Source organism: Girardinichthys multiradiatus, chromosome 8, assembly GCF_021462225.1.
Source record: "Girardinichthys multiradiatus isolate DD_20200921_A chromosome 8, DD_fGirMul_XY1, whole genome shotgun sequence".
Taxonomy (NCBI): domain Eukaryota; kingdom Metazoa; phylum Chordata; class Actinopteri; order Cyprinodontiformes; family Goodeidae; genus Girardinichthys; species Girardinichthys multiradiatus.
This window is the reverse complement of record NC_061801.1, coordinates 18,019,799-18,038,798: the sequence shown is the minus strand read 5'-3', so window position 1 is coordinate 18,038,798 and position 19,000 is coordinate 18,019,799. Positions and strand designations below refer to the sequence as shown.

At 38.5% G+C, this 19,000-nt stretch overlaps 1 protein-coding gene across 2 annotated transcripts in view; it reads left to right on the top strand.

Annotated features, from left to right (window-relative positions):
• The first annotated feature begins 749 nt into the window (after nt 1-749).
• csgalnact1a (chondroitin sulfate N-acetylgalactosaminyltransferase 1a) overlaps nt 750-19,000 on the top strand; it is a 71,351-nt gene continuing 53,100 nt past the window's right edge. For both annotated transcript variants that reach the window (XR_007039342.1, XM_047372902.1), the window contains exons 1-2: nt 750-877; nt 17,563-18,881. Coding sequence is in view for 1 of the 2 variants with exons in the window: in XM_047372902.1 (XP_047228858.1) it covers nt 18,083-18,881 (799 nt within the window). In the remaining variant the exon portion in view is untranslated. The remainder of the gene's footprint in view (nt 878-17,562; nt 18,882-19,000) is intronic.

The window sequence follows — 19,000 nt, the reverse complement described above, 5'->3', positions numbered from 1 at the left end:
ACGTCATGGTAATATATTGGGATTTGTGATAAACCAACAGTAACTAGCATTTGTTTCTTTAAATTCCCAATAAAAGTTTCCATGTTTTTGTTTTATTGTTTTTTTTTTTACAAATAAAAATCTAAAAGGTATGGTGTAAATTAGTAATGAGCCCATTTAATACCCCCAAATAAAATCCAGTGCAATACATTTCACTGTTGCAATACATTTCAATACATAGGCAAACCATGCTTTACAGACTATTTTGTTTTAATACAATTTTGCATGATTGGTTTAATAATGAGCAGATAACATTTTTAAAAGGATCACGGGAATTTCTTTTTTAATGTTAAATCGGAATAAATTTGTTTTTGTCTCTTGCTTTTGACTTAATAATTTTGACTCTCAATGCAAAACGTTCAGGCACCACCGGTTTATCACATGACATCTCAACACATATTGTTGTAACTTGCCAAAGTCATTTTCTATATTTTTGTATTTTGGAATTATATTTTACTTAGTGGGGTTATATTTGTTCAGCAATATAAATAGAATCAGATTGGATTAGCTAATTAGAAACCTGAAAACAAAATCTTTTCGCCATGAAGTAATTTATTTCGGCTCGGATACATAACAGCTGGCTCAATTGAGACTAATGACGACAATTACGTTTATTTCCACACCCTGGTTTTATTTTGAAGGCAGGAGCTGTGAACTTCCGGTGTTTCTGTGGCTTCACGACTGCTCGGTACAAACGCGCCGAGTTGCGTCTGAGCAGCGCTGTGGTCAAGTTGCAGAGCTGCTGCTGCTGCGGCTGAAGGCTGCAGGACGAGTCAGCCGCAACAGGACGATACAAGATCTGCACTCAGGACGGAGCTCAACGCTACTGGAGCCAAAGGTAAATCAGGTGCTTAGGCATTTTAATGCTGCCAAAATAACTATTTTATTAATGTGGACTAATAGAAGTGTTTTATAGTGGCATTACATTTTCTACTTTTTGCATGTACATTCTAACTGAATCTTGTCATTTTAAACTCCGTAATTGTCAAGGGGAACCTGTAAGCATCTTATGACAAGTAGCCTATAAGCTTAAATAAATCCACATTTTCTTACCTGTTTTTACCTTAATTGCAAACGTTAAGCACTTTAAATTAATTCTGTTTTGAGTTTCTGCACTAAAATCAATCAGTGTCATTAAAATACCACCCACAATAATTACTCCAGAGCACAGCCTGATAATGAAATTACATGCAATCAGTTTAACGTTATGCTTCTGTTTAACTGTTCTTTAACATCTCACCCACAAACACACAAATATACATTACAGATATGCATGCAGCATTCTGAGCAAGCTGAAGGGGTATTTATCAGAGAAACTCTCTAATCCTGCTTAGTGCTCTCTCTGACAAGCACCTGGGACCCTGAAATATTTAGTTTGTGGGCTGGCAGAGTTGTTTTTCCTCATACTGCAAGAACAGAGCTGGAGAGTATGTAGTATTTTAGGTTGTTTAGTAGATAGGGAACAGGAAGGCTGCAGCAGCAATGTAAAATGAAATTACTCTATATGTGTGATGTAATATGCTATGGCATATATGTGCTTCCTGTGCCCTGAAGATGTAGGTTGCCATCCTCTTTGTGTGTTTTTTGTACTTGGGAATGACTTTATCTCACTTTCCCTTGCCATGCAGACTACGTGCATTCTCGCGTTTCATAGATCAGATAACACTGTCATGCAGGACTTCAGTGGCATTTTACAGATACTATAGACTTCCCTGCAATAAAAAAATGATGAATTACCTTTAACAAAATCATATCTTTCCCTTGGTTAGATGAAGCGAGTTTATTAAGGTCATATGAATTAAACAGAGAATTTATCAGCTGCACTGAACAATATAACCCTCGGGTTGTGTGACAGTTTCATTTGTATTAATATGCTTCAAGTATCAACTACAGAAAGTTGTTGGGTCTGTTGAAAATATCAAAATTTCAGGTGATATCGAAAAGTGCATGCCTTTGTGTGCAAACAGGCTAGATTAAGATACCAGAAACATATCAGAAATAAAGACCAGTATTAAAATGAATAATTCTCTGCATGTTTACAAGATATTTGAGTTGAGCTGTGGCAGGAGTTGCAATAGTCATTGTGGTTGGCTGCAGGTTAAGAGGCATGGGCAGTTAGTTGTTACAGGTTCATTTATTTATTTTGTGTCAATCTTTGCTCTTTGCTTTCTTTCCATCTCTATTGTCAGTTATTTATAGCGTTTCACATGTAAAACATTGTCAACAACCATAAAGTATACATGACATACAGGGAGTGTCTCACTGTACAAACTAAGATTTATCACGTAACTATTCAGGGATTAAACAATTGGAATGTGGTTTTCATTGTGTTCTTTTGGACTTAGTCTATTTATTTCACCATTCCACGCTGTATTTTGTTTTCCAGCACATTGTAAATCAAGATTAGGGCTGCCTTTTTATTATTGATCTGTGGAACCAGATCGACATTCGTGTGCCATGAATAGATGTTTTATCCCTGGAGGCTTTGGAATCAATTTTTGTGTTCATGTTTGAAACACTTGTTTTGTGCAGGGATCAAAGTGATTTATTTATGTTTGTGTACAAATCCTGCTTTATGCCCAAAACTAAGAAATAATGAAGCAGATGCCCATAGGTGAATGTATGTCAGATACCAGTAAACACATACATTTCATAAACAATAAAATTTTGTTCTAGGTAAGCGAGATAGGGTGTACTCTGATCAGGCATAACATTATGACCCCTTACATCTGAAGTAAATAACTGATTATCTCTTCATCATGGCACCTGTTAGTGGGTGGTATATCAGGCAATAAGTGAACATTTTCTTCTCAAAGTGTATTTGTTAAAAGCAGGAACAAGGGCCCGGTGTAAGGATTTGAGTGAGTTTGACATGGGCCAAATTATGATTTTCAGACTACTGTGTCAAAGCATCTCCAAATGTCCTTTTGTGTGTGTGTTTTCAGCATTATCTAGGACCTTTAGCATTTTGGGCACTGTAATCTGTGTCAGGTGTTGGCATCTACTGCACTAAGACTCCATCTTACAGGCTGAGTATTGCATTGGCATGCCACGTGTAAACTCATGACACCAGGAATACATTAAACAACAATTATTGCATTCAGTAATTGCAATATTTATGATACTGCAATGATATGTTGCAGTTTATTTGTGTAGCCCTAGTCAGTATTTTGTCAAAAGTGGTACAAGGAAAGAACAGTGAGGAACTAGTAACAAATTATGAGGAACCAAGGCTCAGATGCTGAGAGAAGTAAAAGCAGAAATGTGCCTGAACACAGGGCATTACCATTTGTTGCGTAGACCTGAATAGTTCCAGATCAGTCGGGTATCCATGCTGACCCTTGTCCACCACAGAAAGCACCAACAATCAGAGCTGGACTTCCGATGCAATGGAGAAAGGGGACCAGTTGTGATAATTTACATGTGCTATATGTTGCTTACCTGGGGAACACATGGCACTAGAATGCATTATGTAATGCTGGGATGCTTGAGCAATATTCTGCTAGGAAACTTTTGATTCTACCATCCATCATACAGGATAATGCATCCTGCTGCACAACAAAAAAAAAAATGGTTCAGGAATGGTTTTAGTAGAACAACAAGGAGTTTAAGCTGTTTAATTGAATTTCTACTTGACAAATTTAAGGATACTTTCAACCCTGGTCTCAAAATCCAAAATGGCCTACATGTACATTACAAGTGGTGATGTCTGTTATAATAAATGGATTTGCACTTCTAATATCTAATTAAATCGGTCAAAAACATGGTACTTTGCAGCCTTTCATAATGGACATGTTGCTTCAAAGTTCCAATGCATACGATGCAATGAAATGCATTATCGGCTTCAATGACTTACAGTAGTTAGGTGGGTCACAAAAAACAAAAATTAGCAAATACCGACACAAGCAGCAGGAAGATCACTCCCTGAGAAATGACTCCTTGTTCAGCTGTGCTTGTCCACCAGTTCACATTCAATCTCTACAATAACCACCCGCTGTACTGGCCAGTGGGAGGTGGTGCTCTCCACCACTTCCAGTACTACTTCCTGACACTGTGGTACATTTCTAATGTAGAAAAGCTACTGCAAGCATCCGTCCTCAAACCAGCATCAGTGAACTCCCACTTTATTAATGGGGGTTTAAGAAGAAATGAAGGCAAGAATCTCCTTCTCAACGTCTTTAAATGAGATAAATTACTTACTCCTAGGGGCCTCGGAGACAATACATACTATAACAACATAATCATTTTAACAATTAAAAAGGTACAGTTCATTTTTCACATTGTGTCATGTTACAGACACACGTCAAAATTATTTTGCTTGGATTTCATTTGATAGATCAACATAAAGTAGTACAAAACTTGTGAAGGGAGAGAAAAAAGGGTATATGGTTTTCAGAATTGTTTTACAAAAAATGTGTAAAGTAAGGCATGCATTCAGCCCTCTTTACTCTGATAACCCTAAACAAAATCCAGTGCAACTAACTGCCTTAAAAAGTCAGCTAAAGTTTTCTCTAGAGTGCTGGAGATTTTATGTTTTTTTTGTTGTTTTTTTTACCAGTGGTGAGCATGAGTGTAAAAATGGTTCCTTCACTCACTTCCACATATCTGTTTACATTCAACAAACAATAGGAGACAAATTGTCAAGTTCTCCAGCTGCCTGGTATTCCATATTGAAAGCTATTCACAGAATTGACTTTTTGTCCCTTTCAGACATAGCAGTTGCATATCTGGCGGTATTACGTCACTCACTTGTTCAACTGGAGACTTCATGGAGAATATTTTCCACAAGCAGAAAGTAGATATGGTTGGTGTGAGATTCTCACTGTACCATAAGTTTAAGGAAAAATACCATAGTTTTATGTTTCTACTCCAAAATGTTTATACAAAATTGTGTAACATGATCTAATTCCTTTTTATTTGAAACAGAAAAGCATATAATATACTGCTGCTAAAATAATACATTAATTACTACTTTTATGATGTATATCCATTTCTGTAACATTTATTTTTTGTATTGTAAGAGACTTCAGCAAAAATATTAAACTGAAAATTTTGTTGCAGTTTTTAAGGGCTTATTGGACAGAATATTATACCTTTTTGCTTTCCTTCTCTTTATTAGCTGGCTGATTGGGCTATCTGCTCTGGTAAAACCTGCAGTCAGCTGCTTCACAGATCTGTAACTCACAGCTTGCCAGGTGTATATTTAAATCATAGTTTCCTTTAAAAATGGTGATGGGTGGCGCTCCTTTAGCTTCGACACCATGACCACCCATTCATACTTCTGGGAAAAACTCCTCCGGTCTCTCAAGCTGGTTCTATGGCATCTCATCACAAGGGGTTTAAATTGAAGTGCATTGTGATGGAAAATGTTGGACGTTTTGACTCTGTAACCTTTTTAAACCTTTGTATATCTTCTTACTAGTGAAGGAGCCATGACTTATTTCCACCAAATGCTATACACAAAAAAGTATGCAACAGCAATTTCATTGTTCTCAGGGGAACATAAAAGTTTCTCGTTTCTACTCTGACTGTGAAGAAGACCCACTGGAAGAAAGCAAGACTGACAAAGGTTGTTAAATCTTAGCAGCATGTATTTGTAAGAGAAAAAGAATTGCTGAATTTTTTTTCCAAGTCTTTACCAGATGGTGCTTTGACAGGGTGGTTCTGGGAAAACCAGCCTGTAATGAATGAGAGGGAGAATCACCTGAGGGGATGAGAAACATCAAACAAAACCTTTCTCTCTTCTGTCCCTCGCAGTTGCTATAGACTCCCTTCTCTTCACTCCTTGTTCCATTGATCTAATCTACTCGGTAAATAGTTCCCCATCAAGTGGTCTGTGGGTAGATGACGTTCTTACCAGCCTCTTTTTATTTTATTTTATCTTAATTAATCTTTCTGCTTCCCTCCTGCATGTTGGCTGTTTTTAGATTTTTACTGAGCTGTAGCCGCTAGGCATGTTCTGACATTCGTCTGGGGAGAAACCTTGACATTCACTGAGGCCAACATGTACATGAACACATTAACTTCCTTGACCTGTAACAAATGAACAACACAGTCTGAGCTGCAGGGACACAGACAGAGTTGATCATAGGAGCTCAAACATGCATTATTGATACTATTGTGAGACTGAGGGAAGGCATATTTTGTGGAGAACAAAAAAGAAAACGTTATATGCAGCTTTTCTAAATATATAAGTTAAAAATTGCATCCTGAGGAATTAATGCAAAAATCTTAATCGAGATCAAACTAATAATTATGTCCGGTCTGGGTATTTTTCTTCATTAGAAAATCCCAGCTTCAAAAATGAACTTATCCAGACCTTAACTATCCTTAAAAATGGTACATGTGGCATCTGGTTTTAAGGAGGTAAATAGCTGATCCCCTCTGATGGGGAGTAAAAAAAGACGAAAAGAAGATGGCGCAGACCTTTCAGGAAGTTGTTTCTCCAGGCCATTATGTAATTAGGAAATGGCAGTTAACAGCAAAAGCATAGCTGCACCACAACATGCAATCTTAAGGTTTTCTAGATGCTTCATGCATTATGAAAGCAAGCTGTGTTCACAGTTAAAGTAAAATAGAAGTTACATTTTGGCTAAAATGTCCAAACATGTCTGCAACAGGGTAAGTTGTGTCAATTGTGGTTTCGGATAACTTTCTTTGTCCATCAGTTCACGTTGAGTCTCTACACTAACTATCCACTGTTCTGGCCAGTGGGAGGTGGTGCTCTACTTACTTTACTGCTCCACAACGCTTAGTCTGTTAAACATTATCAGAGACACCAACATGTATAAAAACTGGTTTTATTTAGAGATAAACCCGTCCTTCAGTCAGAGATCAGAATTGACCAATTGTATCTTGATCAACATCCTTAAAAATATTTTTTTTCCAATTTATTAAAGCCATCACAAATATGAACTCCTAATTTTTTGTTTATAAAAGTATCAACCAACAGCATGTACTGTATTCAACATGCTTTACTGAGTTTAATAAATAGTCAGATAAAGGTATGGTCTTTCTTAAATTTTGTTTTGTTGGATTTAAAGCCTCTTCCTCTATCAAATGACCTGTGGCACATTTGTTCTGTAATGTTATAGTCTTTAGAAAGAAAAAATCATAAATAAAGCCATCAGATAAAATTGGAATAGGCAGGTCAGACTTGCCAATTCGGATTTTGCCAAAAAAGCTGAAATCGGTTTCAACCAACAAAAGTCAGATCAGTGCGTCTCTAGTTATGTTACAGGTTGGAGCTTTAGATACTACTATAGTGATTGTAGGGAAGCAATAATCAGATGATTAGCATTTTTCAAAACAAATATAACCAGACAAGTGCTCAAGATACAATACACTTTTATTCTGGTTAAATGACTATACCTGGTTTTAGGAATAGCCGGTTATTCTAAAGGAAAATCGAGTTTTGCTTTCCAATTTGCAAATACTTAACTTTTATTTTCCCTTTTTTTGTCATAATGTCATTATAGGCACAATTGTCTTTAAAGTCAATCCCACAAAAATAAATTTTTATAAAATTGTTATTACGTAGTTCTTTTAAAGGTTTTTACACTATTTGTTTCTCCAAAGTAATGACTTTCTGTTAAAAAGAGCTTCTCTGAAAGGTGGCTGGAGTCGGCCTGGGAGATGGGGTGAGAAGCTCTGCCATCTGGGTAAAGCTGTTGCTCTGGGGCATAGAAAGGAGTCACTTGAGGTGGTTCCAGCATCTAATAAAGAAGTCTTCCCTTCTGAGGTCTCCCAGGCACTTCGCATTGGGAGGTGCCCCTGTGTCAGACCCAGAACTTCCTGGAGGGACTAGAAATACCTTGGGATTTATAGAAGGAGCTGTGCTTAGGAATTTCTGGGTTTCCCTCCCCAGACCTGTTAATCCCATGACCTGATCTAAGATAAAGATGAGGATGGAGGGTGTTGGTTCCTACTCAAGTGCAGGTTGAGAAGCTGAGATGTTTGGGTGAAACTCACAGTTTCAGTATCAGGTCAGATTTGCTCTACAAAAGCGGAAAATAAATTCCTCATGTTACCCAACTGACTTTATTGACTTAATTTGTTTGACAGACCTTACCTAATTCAAACAATAAAATGGTCTGGCCACCACAATTATAAGACAGGGCAGTCAGGGAAACCTTTGTGTCTGTCTTCATTCATAATAAGTAAAAGGGTTAGATAAGAAATCTATAAGATGGCAAACAAAAACCAAAGGAGCTACCTGGAACCTCTTCACCATGCACTGCTGTTGTCATGGAAAACGAGCTATAACATCAACAGTCAACGGCTAAATATTTTAAAAATCCTAAAAGTAGATGAGAAGTGTCCCGTCTGCACTTTTCTCCTCCTTTTTTTTTTTTTTACCATTTCTACCCTTGATCACACTTTCAATATATTTATCCCTAAAAAGCCATCTTGAATTAATTTAATACCAGCAGAGAGCAAAACTAGTGTGCTCTTTGAATCCAGCAGCTGGTCTGAGTCAATTGAGAGAGCGAAAGCTTGTTTGTCAGATGACTAAAACATTCAAAGGTAGCTCTGTAGAACACAGACGAACATACATAAAGAGATAACCTGTCACCTGTGTGGGATTTCTGCTGTGCTGGTGTTACTGTCAAACAGAAGTGGGACAGAGAACTGTTTCTGAGAGCAGACCTGTGCAACACTGGCCCTTCATGCAGCACTCACTCTCTTCTCTTCCTGGCACACTTTCTGAAAGATATGCACCATTATTTGAAATGTTTTCTTTAGAGTATGGGTAGTACATTTGCTGCAAATTAATTACAGGTCCTTCTCAAAATATTAGCATATTGTGATAAAGTTCATTATTTTCCATAATGTAATGATGAAAATTTAATATTCATATATTTTAGATTCATTGCACACTAACTGAAATATTTCAGGTCTTTTATTGTCTTAATACGGATGATTGTGGCATACAGCTCATGAAAACCCAAAATTCCTATCTCACAAAATTAGCATATTTCATCCGACCAATAAAAGAAAAGTGTTTTTAATACAAAAAACGTCAACCTTCAAATAATCATGTACAGTTATGCACTCAATACTTGGTCGGGAATCCTTTGGCAGAAATGACTGCTTCAATGCGGCGTGGCATGGAGGCAATCAGCCTGTGGCACTGCTGAGGTCTTATGGAGGCCCAGGATGCTTCGATAGCGGCCTTTAGCTCATCCAGAGTGTTGGGTCTTGAGTCTCTCAACGTTCTCTTCACAATATCCCACAGATTCTCTATGGGGTTCAGGTCAGGAGAGTTGGCAGGCCAATTGAGCACAGTGATACCATGGTCAGTAAACCATTTACCAGTGGTTTGGCACTGTGAGCAGGTGCCAGGTCGTGCTGAAAAATGAAATCTTCATCTCCATAAAGCTTTTCAGCAGATGGAAGCATGAAGTGCTCCAAAATCTCCTGATAGCTAGCTGCATTGACCCTGCCCTTGATAAAACACAGTGGACCAACACCAGCAGCTGATACGGCACCCCAGACCATCACTGACTGTGGGTACTTGACACTGGACTTCTGGCATTTTGGCATTTCCTTCTCCCCAGTCTTCCTCCAGACTCTGGCACCTTGATTTCCGAATGACATGCAGAATTTGCTTTCATCCGAAAAAAGTACTTTGGACCACTGAGCAACAGTCCAATGCTGCTTCTCTGTAGCCCAGGTCAGGCGCTTCTGCCGCTGTTTCTGGTTCACAAGTGGCTTGACCTGGGGAATGCGGCACCTGTAGCCCATTTCCTGCACACGCCTGTGCACGGTGGCTCTGGATGTTTCTACTCCAGACTCAGTCCACTGCTTCCGCAGGTCCCCCAAGGTCTGGAATCGGCCCTTCTCCACAATCTTCCTCAGGGTCCGGTCACCTCTTCTCGTTGTGCAGCGTTTTCTGCCACACTTTTTCCTTCCCACAGACTTCCCACTGAGGTGCCTTGATACAGCTCTCTGGGAACAGCCTATTCGTTCAGAAATTTCTTTCTGTCTTACCCTCTTGCTTGAGGGTGTCAATAGTGGCCTTCTGGACAGCAGTCAGGTCGGCAGTCTTACCCATGATTGGGGTTTTGAGTGATGAACCAGGCTGGGAGTTTTAAAGGCCTCAGGAATCTTTTGCAGGTGTTTAGAGTTAACTCGTTGATTCAGATGATTAGGTTCATAGCTCGTTTAGAGACCCTTTTAATGATATGCTAATTTTGTGAGATAGGAATTTTGGGTTTTCATGAGCTGTATGCCAAAATCATCCGTATTAAAACAATAAAAGACATTATGGAAAATAATGAACTTTATCACAATATGCTAATATTTTGAGAAGGACCTGTATATCTGTTCATGGATGCTGGCAAAGCCCCAGTTGGGAGGAAGCTCCTGCATAAAAGACGAAAAAGCTAATGTAGAGGATGTAGTGGTCTGGAGCTGAAAACATCACTGGTCACCAAATACTAAATTATTCTTTCTTATATTTAATTTTCTTTATGACAGCCTGTTTTTTGTCATTTCAGGAAGCAGAGCAATGTATCCTCTGCCTCGTTGCTGTTTTGGTAAATAAACCAGTGTGTGTATACAGTTTCCGTATACAGTAAAGGATATGTCATATTTAGCTCCATTAGATTTAGGCAAGCTGTTTTTTTTTTATTAAAGCTGCATAAACAGTAAGCACTGAAACAGCAGGAAACTGTAATCAAGTGTCATTCCTGCTCGGTGCAGGGTCTTAGAGGGGAAATTCACTACTCTACAAAGAGAGAAAACAGGAAGTGTTGTGCAGATTTCATATCAGGCCTACTATGAGATTAGCTGAAGGGGAAAGAGTGTGCTATAAAATGATTCAAAGCAGTCTGTAAAGTATTGGTTTATCCAGAGCAGGAGATTATGGATCATTTTACAAGTCTTAATTCATACAGTAAAATATTTTTTTTTTCTGCTTGGAAAAAGAGCAGATTTTCTATTTTATTTTAAATCTTGGGTTCTTAGATCTCTGAAATGACTAGCAAAGTTTTCAAAGCACATTAAGAAACTGCCCTCCAAGTGGAAAATCTGATTAAAATAAGTCAGCAACCACATTGCACCACATAATACAATGATAATAACAACATAATATGCAATGCTGATGAGGAAAAAAATGTAATATCCACTAACGCATTAAACAAACAAAACATTTTCCATCCTTAACAATCCTAATTAATGTCTGGATATGTTTCAGGACTTCTAGCTAATGTTGCAAAATAAATTATATCGCCATAATGGATACATTTAAAACACTTCTAAAGGATGGCAGCACTGATATGGACATTAATCAAATTATTTAAACAAGAGATGCTGTTCAGAATTGTGTAACATTTTGATCATAAAAACATCAGCAAGCCCATATTAAGATTTAAACTTGATGTGACTAGTAGGGATGTTCACTGATTGGGGGTGTAAAGAAAGAAGCTCATAAGACGATACATGGTACTGGGTTCACAAGATCAAGAATAGGAGAGATTTTAACAGTGTTTTGAGAAAACAAACAATCCTCTTTTTGTTTTCACAAGGTTGTCAACGTCCAAATGTTTATAAAGAATGTGCAATTATTGTTGAATGATTCAGTCGAGGTTTGACCTGTCTGTCTATTGTTTTTACAAAAGTTACCTACTGCAGCTTTAAATGGGAGTCTCAAACATGGATTGTGGATGTCATGTTCAAAACACTCACCTTTTATATTTGGGACTCATAATGCCTTAATATAGCACCTCACAAGATGTTACTCTAATAAGAAAATAGCGTGTTTTATTATAGCAAAGTTTTATGCCATGAGATATCCTTACACACCTTATTTTGATTTTTGAATATTTTTAAAGTGTATAAATTCAAATAGTCAGTCAGTCATATTCTATACCGCTTCTTCCATGGTGGGTCGCGGGGAAGCTGGTGCCCATCTTCAGCAGACTGACAGATCGACTGACAGGTCGCCAGTCCATCGCAGGGCAAAATTCAAATAGTGTATAAGATTAGTGTTTCAATTAAGACCAAACTAATAAAAACTACTTATAACTATTTAAAAAGCTTTGTCCTTCCCTAACTACCTACTATCAGAGCCTGAGCTGAGCTTAAAGCATGCTGTGATATGTTGAAATTCACCCTGCTTTCATAAAGAGAGTGCATCCTGTAGTATCTGCACTGCTGCAGTTGTCTGAATTCCAGCAAGTGGTAAACAGCTGTGGTCTTCACAATTAACGTCCTATTTCTGTCTGCTATAGCATCATCAATAATTTGGCTTGGTTCAATTTAGTTTTGGGCAACTTCACCGCCAGAGTTATCTCAGGGCACTTTACATAGTCAGTAGACAAGTTATTCGTAATTATAGTGTGTTAAATTTGTAATAATTGTGGGCAGTTGGTAGCACTGTTGCCTTGCAGCAAGAAGGTCCTGGGTTCGATTCCCGGCCGGGGGTCTTAATGCATGGCGTTTGCATGTTCTCCCCGTGCATGCGTGGGTTCTCACCGTCCAAAGACATGCCTGTTAATAGGTTAATTGGTCACTCTAAATTGCCCTTAGGTGTATGAATGAGTGTGTGCTTGGTTGTTTGTGTGTTGCCCTGCGAAGGACTGGTGACCTGTCCAGGGTGTACCCCGCCTCTCGCACGTAGACTGCTGGAGATAGGCACCAGCTTCCCCGCGACCCACTATTGAATAAGCGGTAGAAAATGACTGACTGACTGTATTTAAATGTCATTTTTAAGGTATAATCTGACCATTCTTCTGTTACAGCTCATAAACTGTTTACACCATGTATAAAACTGTGTACTTTGTCTGTTTGTGTTTGAAAACCAGGAAGGTTCAACATATTCAAGAGCTATGTTTCTTTAATACTTCCGAAGGACTGTGAAATCAAAGGCCAAGTCTGGGTTTTCTATACATTCAGCTCACAAAATGAAAGAAAAGTTTTCCTAATTTCTTTTGTGAAAACAAATATTCAGATCACCAAACAAATGTTGATATCAGACAAAGATAACCTAAGCAAATACAAAAGGGGGTTTTAAATGATTATTTATTTATGTGGTTAATAAAAAGCTATCCAAACCATTCTGGCATTTTGTTAAAATGAGATTGTGTCCCGTGTTAATCATGAATTGACTTTGATTTAACCATATATTTTAGTTGATTTCACTATCCACACTCAGGGTTGATAACTGCCAGACCTGTAGAATAAAGCAATCACCTAAACACATCCTGTCTAACACCATGAAGTAGGTAAAACATCTCAAAAGCAACACTTCAGGCCTCAGTATGAGGAAATTGCAAAACAGCTGAGAAACAATTTTTTTGACATCTATCTGTCTGGTAAGGGTTACATTTCTAGTAATTTCTAATGATTTGGGGCAGCAGCTAACCAGCGCAAGAGTCACAAATGGAGAAAACACGAAACAACAGTGAATCTTCCCAAGAGTGTCTGGAATACTAAAATTTGTCCCCAGAGTGCATTGACAGCTGATGCTGGAGTTCCCAGTAGAACCCAGAACAACATCCAAAGCCCTTCAAACCTCACTCGCCTCAGTTGGAAGAGACTGGAAAAAAATGGGATCTATTGAAGAGGTATAGTGTTAAACCACAAACAAGGTCTCTTTATCAGTCTCCCATTGAAGAAATTTGTGAAAACATTTTGATGATCACAAAGACTATAGGAAAACTATTTTGTGGAGAACAGTTTTATTTGATCAAACATGAGCTCTGCTCTACCAGAACATCCTAAAGGAGAAAATTGTTTGGCCTTTTTCCCACTTAGTAAATGAAATTATTATTACAACACTGCATTTTATATTTACTCTTGTTATCATTGTCTGATATTGAAGTTTGTTAGTTCTGAAACATTAAAGTGTGGCCAAAAAACAAAAACAGAAAAGATAGGGGGGGGGGGGGGGGGGGGGGCATTTTTACAGCACTGTACATGGGAAGGAGCAGGAAATCACAAACGCCTGAGCAGGCATCCCACCACCAATGAAATCAAGCATGATTATTTAGCAGCCAGTGTTGCTGCGCTGCAGTAATGCCTATCCTCAGGAGGAGTCAAATAACAAGGGCTGAATCAGCTCATTCATTCCAGGGAGACTCGGTGGCTTGACTGTGAGTCTGCTCGTAAATCTTACTAGCCTTCTTTCTAGCAACGAATCTTTCGCTCATATCTTTGCAAAACCAACTGATTGCTTCACTCAAGGTGATATAAATGTCTGATACAAGGAAAAACGTACCTAGGATTTATTTCCTCAGTCAACTGTCTGGTGCTGGAGCTCAGTTTTTGTTTTTTTTTATCAGTTTTTTTGTACTGAGATTTTTTGTGTATTGGTCACTTGACAGAAAATTGCCCATTGACTGCAATAAAAATGAATCACGTGGGGAAAGTCTCTATGCTGAGATAAATCTGTTGCTGGCTGCTGCTTCACAGTTAGTTATTAGGAAGTTAAATGTGACCTGGTTTAACCTCTTAAATCTAGTTTTTACCATTGGTAATTGAAAACTGAATGTTAGATTAAAACACTGTTGGGATGACACAAGTGATGAAATCCTTAAAAAAACAAAAAGAAAACACAGAAATTAGGGAAGTTATTAGTACCAGCTGCAAACCAAATTGCATGCCTCATTAAGCTATGTTTGACTTCATTCTGTATTTAATTATTAATGGCTTCATAATGATATCATGAGGGTTTTCCTATAGTTGAGGATGATTCTGTGTCTCAGAAGGCTCTCTCCCACTCCACCACAGACTCGCCCACTTCTCCCTCATCACCTTCTCCTCAAACATTTTTGAGTCAGCTAGGGAGGTCCTGCTGGAGAGACGCCCTGTGTTTCCTGATCACTCCATGTGTCGGAGCATAGTTCAGTATTCACCTCCACCACATACTAATCCTTTCATTTTCTAAGGCTTCAGGCAGTTGGGTCAAAGAGCTGACTGTGTGGGGAGTCAAGAGGGACAGAGACTGATACAGACACGCATTTACCGATGTGTACAGTTACTCAAATACTAAAACACCTTCCAACAAAAATTTGATTATGCATTCACACACAAGATCCACATTTGCACTGCTAAATATACATATCACCATCTTGCACATTTATTATATAGTCATCCTCAAAGAGATTACATCCTCTTTAAATTATTGGGTTTTATGTATCAAGACAGAATAAAATTATTTGGATTTAACAAAATGCAAAAATTAACAACAGATTCCACACTGCTATTTATCGAACACGAAAGCAGCAATTGTTCCTGCCCATAAATCTGTGAAGGCTTATTTTATCGTTCCCAATCAATTTAAGGTCATTTATTTTAAAGTGAGATTTTACAGCATGTTTTTTTTTTATAAAATAAAAAAAGAGCTAACTCTCCAACTCTACAGGCCTCAGTTAGCAGCCTAAATTCACATAAAGTTGCATCCTAATGGATGGTAAGTGCTGCTAAGGTTAGTTCATCAAGCTGTGCTTAGTTTTTGTTACATATAGCTTATTCATTTTGATTCATCTTTGTCTACTTTTTGAATTTAGTAAGGCATCTAAATAAGACAAAAAGTTTCATTTATAATTCCAAAGACCTGCACGTGTATCATTTTGCTGCAAACGGCTCAAATGAAGAAAGCTTGCTTGATATATAACTTCAGCTCCAAGCCTTTGGTGTATATATGCTGTTCAGTAATAATTATTTAACAGATGTTCATGTTACTCATGCATTGGTTTAATAATGTGCATGTCGACCGTCTAATGGCTTTTTAAACTGGAACACTGAGTTTAAAAAAATAAAATACAGATTTTTGCTTTCCTCAACAACATTTTTCCTCCCACAATGGTAATTTTAATTAAGGAGAAATTATTTCGGAGTCCTTTCATTTTAATTCTGTATACTCTCAGTTCTATGTTTTAGCACATTAACAACTGCTGGTAGAATCCAACTTTAAAAAGCTTTTATTTTAACAGAGGCCTCATTATTTTTAAACGAGGATCATAACGTGTCTTGATTCAGTTGTTTTGTTTTCTTATGATATTGTTGAAAGGTTAGCTTTTTGGCCAATCCATTACTAAATTTACCAAATGCAACCAAATTAGCAACCAAATGCAAAATCATTTTGATTAAAATATGGTAGTCAAAATGATTTTGTATGCTTTATCCACAAAAGGGACTAAAAATGTCTGCAGAAAAAGCTATAAGCAGTCCACAGAATAGTTAATTAACAAAGTGTTTTCAAAAAGAACTGCTAGAATCCTAAACTATGAAAGTAATTTTAAATAAGCTTTATAATTTAAAAATGAACAAAATATCCCAAATTAGAGGTTAAAGGCTGCATAAGGAAGCAGAAAGAACATTTACTGAAACAAATAAATGAATAAGGTAAAATCTCATACACTAAGGCATGGCAATATACTTTTATTATTTGATAACCAAAATACCAAAGAATCACATTTAACATAAATGTGGGACTTAATTGCCTTCTTTATAAACGGAGATACAAATTGGAACTACTACCTGCTACTTTAAAAAATATGAATAATTACAGTCTAGTTTTATACGTAGACTTCAGCAAAAACATAAAATAAACATCTGTTAACTCCAGTGGTAAATTTCAATTGCCTATTGTTCAGAGTATTATACATTTTTGCTCTTCCGCACTTTATAGCGTAACACTGGGCATACAACAAGCTGACAATTAGCTCAGGTAGCCAGCCTGCCGTTGACTGCTTGTACCATGCTGACTGCAGTTGTAAAACAGGGTTACCATAATCTATGAGATTTGACCCTATATACATTTTGCAAATCTCTTTAAATGCTCCATTTATCAGTCATTTTAAAGGCCAGATGTATAAAACCTGGCCAGGAGTTGTCATCCCCTCTTTTTCAGAGTGTATAGAAAAGGAGATTTACAGATGGGCCTACATTCTTTACCCTCACAACTAATTTGGTCACACTGACTCCTGTTATAAACACATAATTTTGATATACTGTAAGTCTCACGTGATGTGCTTTTTAATAAGAATACTCAATAAAATCTCAACCTTCAGAAATAGGGGAAAAGGGTTTTAGGTGGATTTTGACAAAACGACTTTGTGTTTGCATGACCTGAATTATTTCCAAACAACCAGTGGCAAGCATTGTGCAAGGGTTCATCATCAGGTTGCCCCATACAGCCAGAGAAAACTCCAGTCACTCCAGTGCTTTTTCTGCCATCTCAAGAACTTTAAACTGTGAGGATGACATAGAGAAACATTTAAGCCATTTTGAAACCATATCTTGTTGAAATCGTAACTTGTTGAAACCTTGATATGCCCTGACATCCATAACAGGACTGTGGCTGTGTACATGTACAGTACTTCCCTGGTTTCCACCTCAAATTAAGACACATCTCTAACAACTTTGTTTTCACAAAGTTGTAGCCCTGAAAGAATACATAATTAGCACTTTTTGCCACCCTTAAACCAGTGTGTCAAAGAGGCTGAAGAGGATTCTGATTTGTAACATTTTAAAGGTAACATGACTGTTTCTGTCTCTTGTCTCCTCTGTCAGGAAACCAAGATGAAACGGCGCCACTGACCACAGAAAGGATTTACATTCCCGTTAAAACGTTAGATTTTTGTCTCCATGCATCAGCCAGCTTTACCCAGGCTCGTGCAGCTGACCGTTGTGTCATTCCCAGATACAGCCAGACAGAAAGACGACCATGTGGAAAGAGTGTGAGAGTCGGAGTAAATGCAAACAGATGAGTCACATATGACTGACGGACGACTAACGATGTCTGGAATGGAGTCTTCCAGCAGCCAATGAAGCAAAGTGGACCAGCAAGAAGGAAAAGTTTTTTTTTTCTGTACAAGTATTGACTCATTCATTTGTGCTGAAATAATTTACAGAAACAGGGAGCTGAGAGGCAGTGACCTAATTCAGAATAAATGACGTCAGGCTGCTCAGTCGCCCGTCTCCTTACTAAGTCATGGAACATCATCGGAATTGGATTGTTTTGATTGAGGCTAGAGTGTGTGAGGTTACATGATATTTCTGAGAGTGTGAGTTTTGATGCTACATACCAGTAATGTTGAGGCGCGGACTGCTAACTTGGGTGTCTCGCGTTGGGGGTCTGCTGGTGCTCCTCTGCTGCTCCCTCTCACTCCTCTATCTGATGACATGTAGCCCTCCACATTCAGATAGCGCTCCGCTAAGTCACGTGTTACCCCATGGAGGCTCCAATCACCCAAGCCTTGGAGGTACAGGGCCCATGATCGGAGCAGGGCCCAGCGGGACAAGAGGAGCTGGAGATATTGCCCAAAGTGGGGGTCCTCCAGCAGGGCACTCCTACCAGAAGCTCTTAAAAGAGCGTGAGGAGCAGCATCGCCTCTACATCTCCTCCTTAAAGAAACAGATTGCTCAACTGAAGGAGGACTTGCAGGAACGCAGTCTGCAGCTAAAAAGAGTGCAGGAGAGCCTGAAAACAGCTGCAAACGGAGTAGCAGAGGGGCAGAATGAGGGCACTGAATCACAAGGGGGTGGCTTTGGAGAGGTTCAGGGAGCCAAGAGCCAGCAGTCCGACTTGCAGGAGTTCCTTAGAGCTCAGTTGTTGAAGGCTGAGGTGACCTCTGGCACTAGGTTGCCCAATGAGTACACTGTGGTTCCTTTTGAAAGCTTCACCCTGCAAAGGGTGTACCAACTGGAAATGGGGCTCACGCGCCATCCTGAGGAGAAACCTGTGAGGAAAGACAAGCGAGATGAGCTGGGAGAGGTACTGGAGATGGCTCTGTACAGTCTCAACACACCCTCATCACAGCAGGACAACAGAGTCCCAGCAGAAAAGACTCAAACAAGCAAAGTCTACACACCGTCTGACTTTATAGAAGGTAAGCTGCACTCTGCCTCCTATAATGATGTTAATATTTCCTTGCAAAAGAAACGTCCCATTAACCTTTTCACATTTTGTCATGTATGACCACAAACTTTAATGTTATTGAAAACCGTG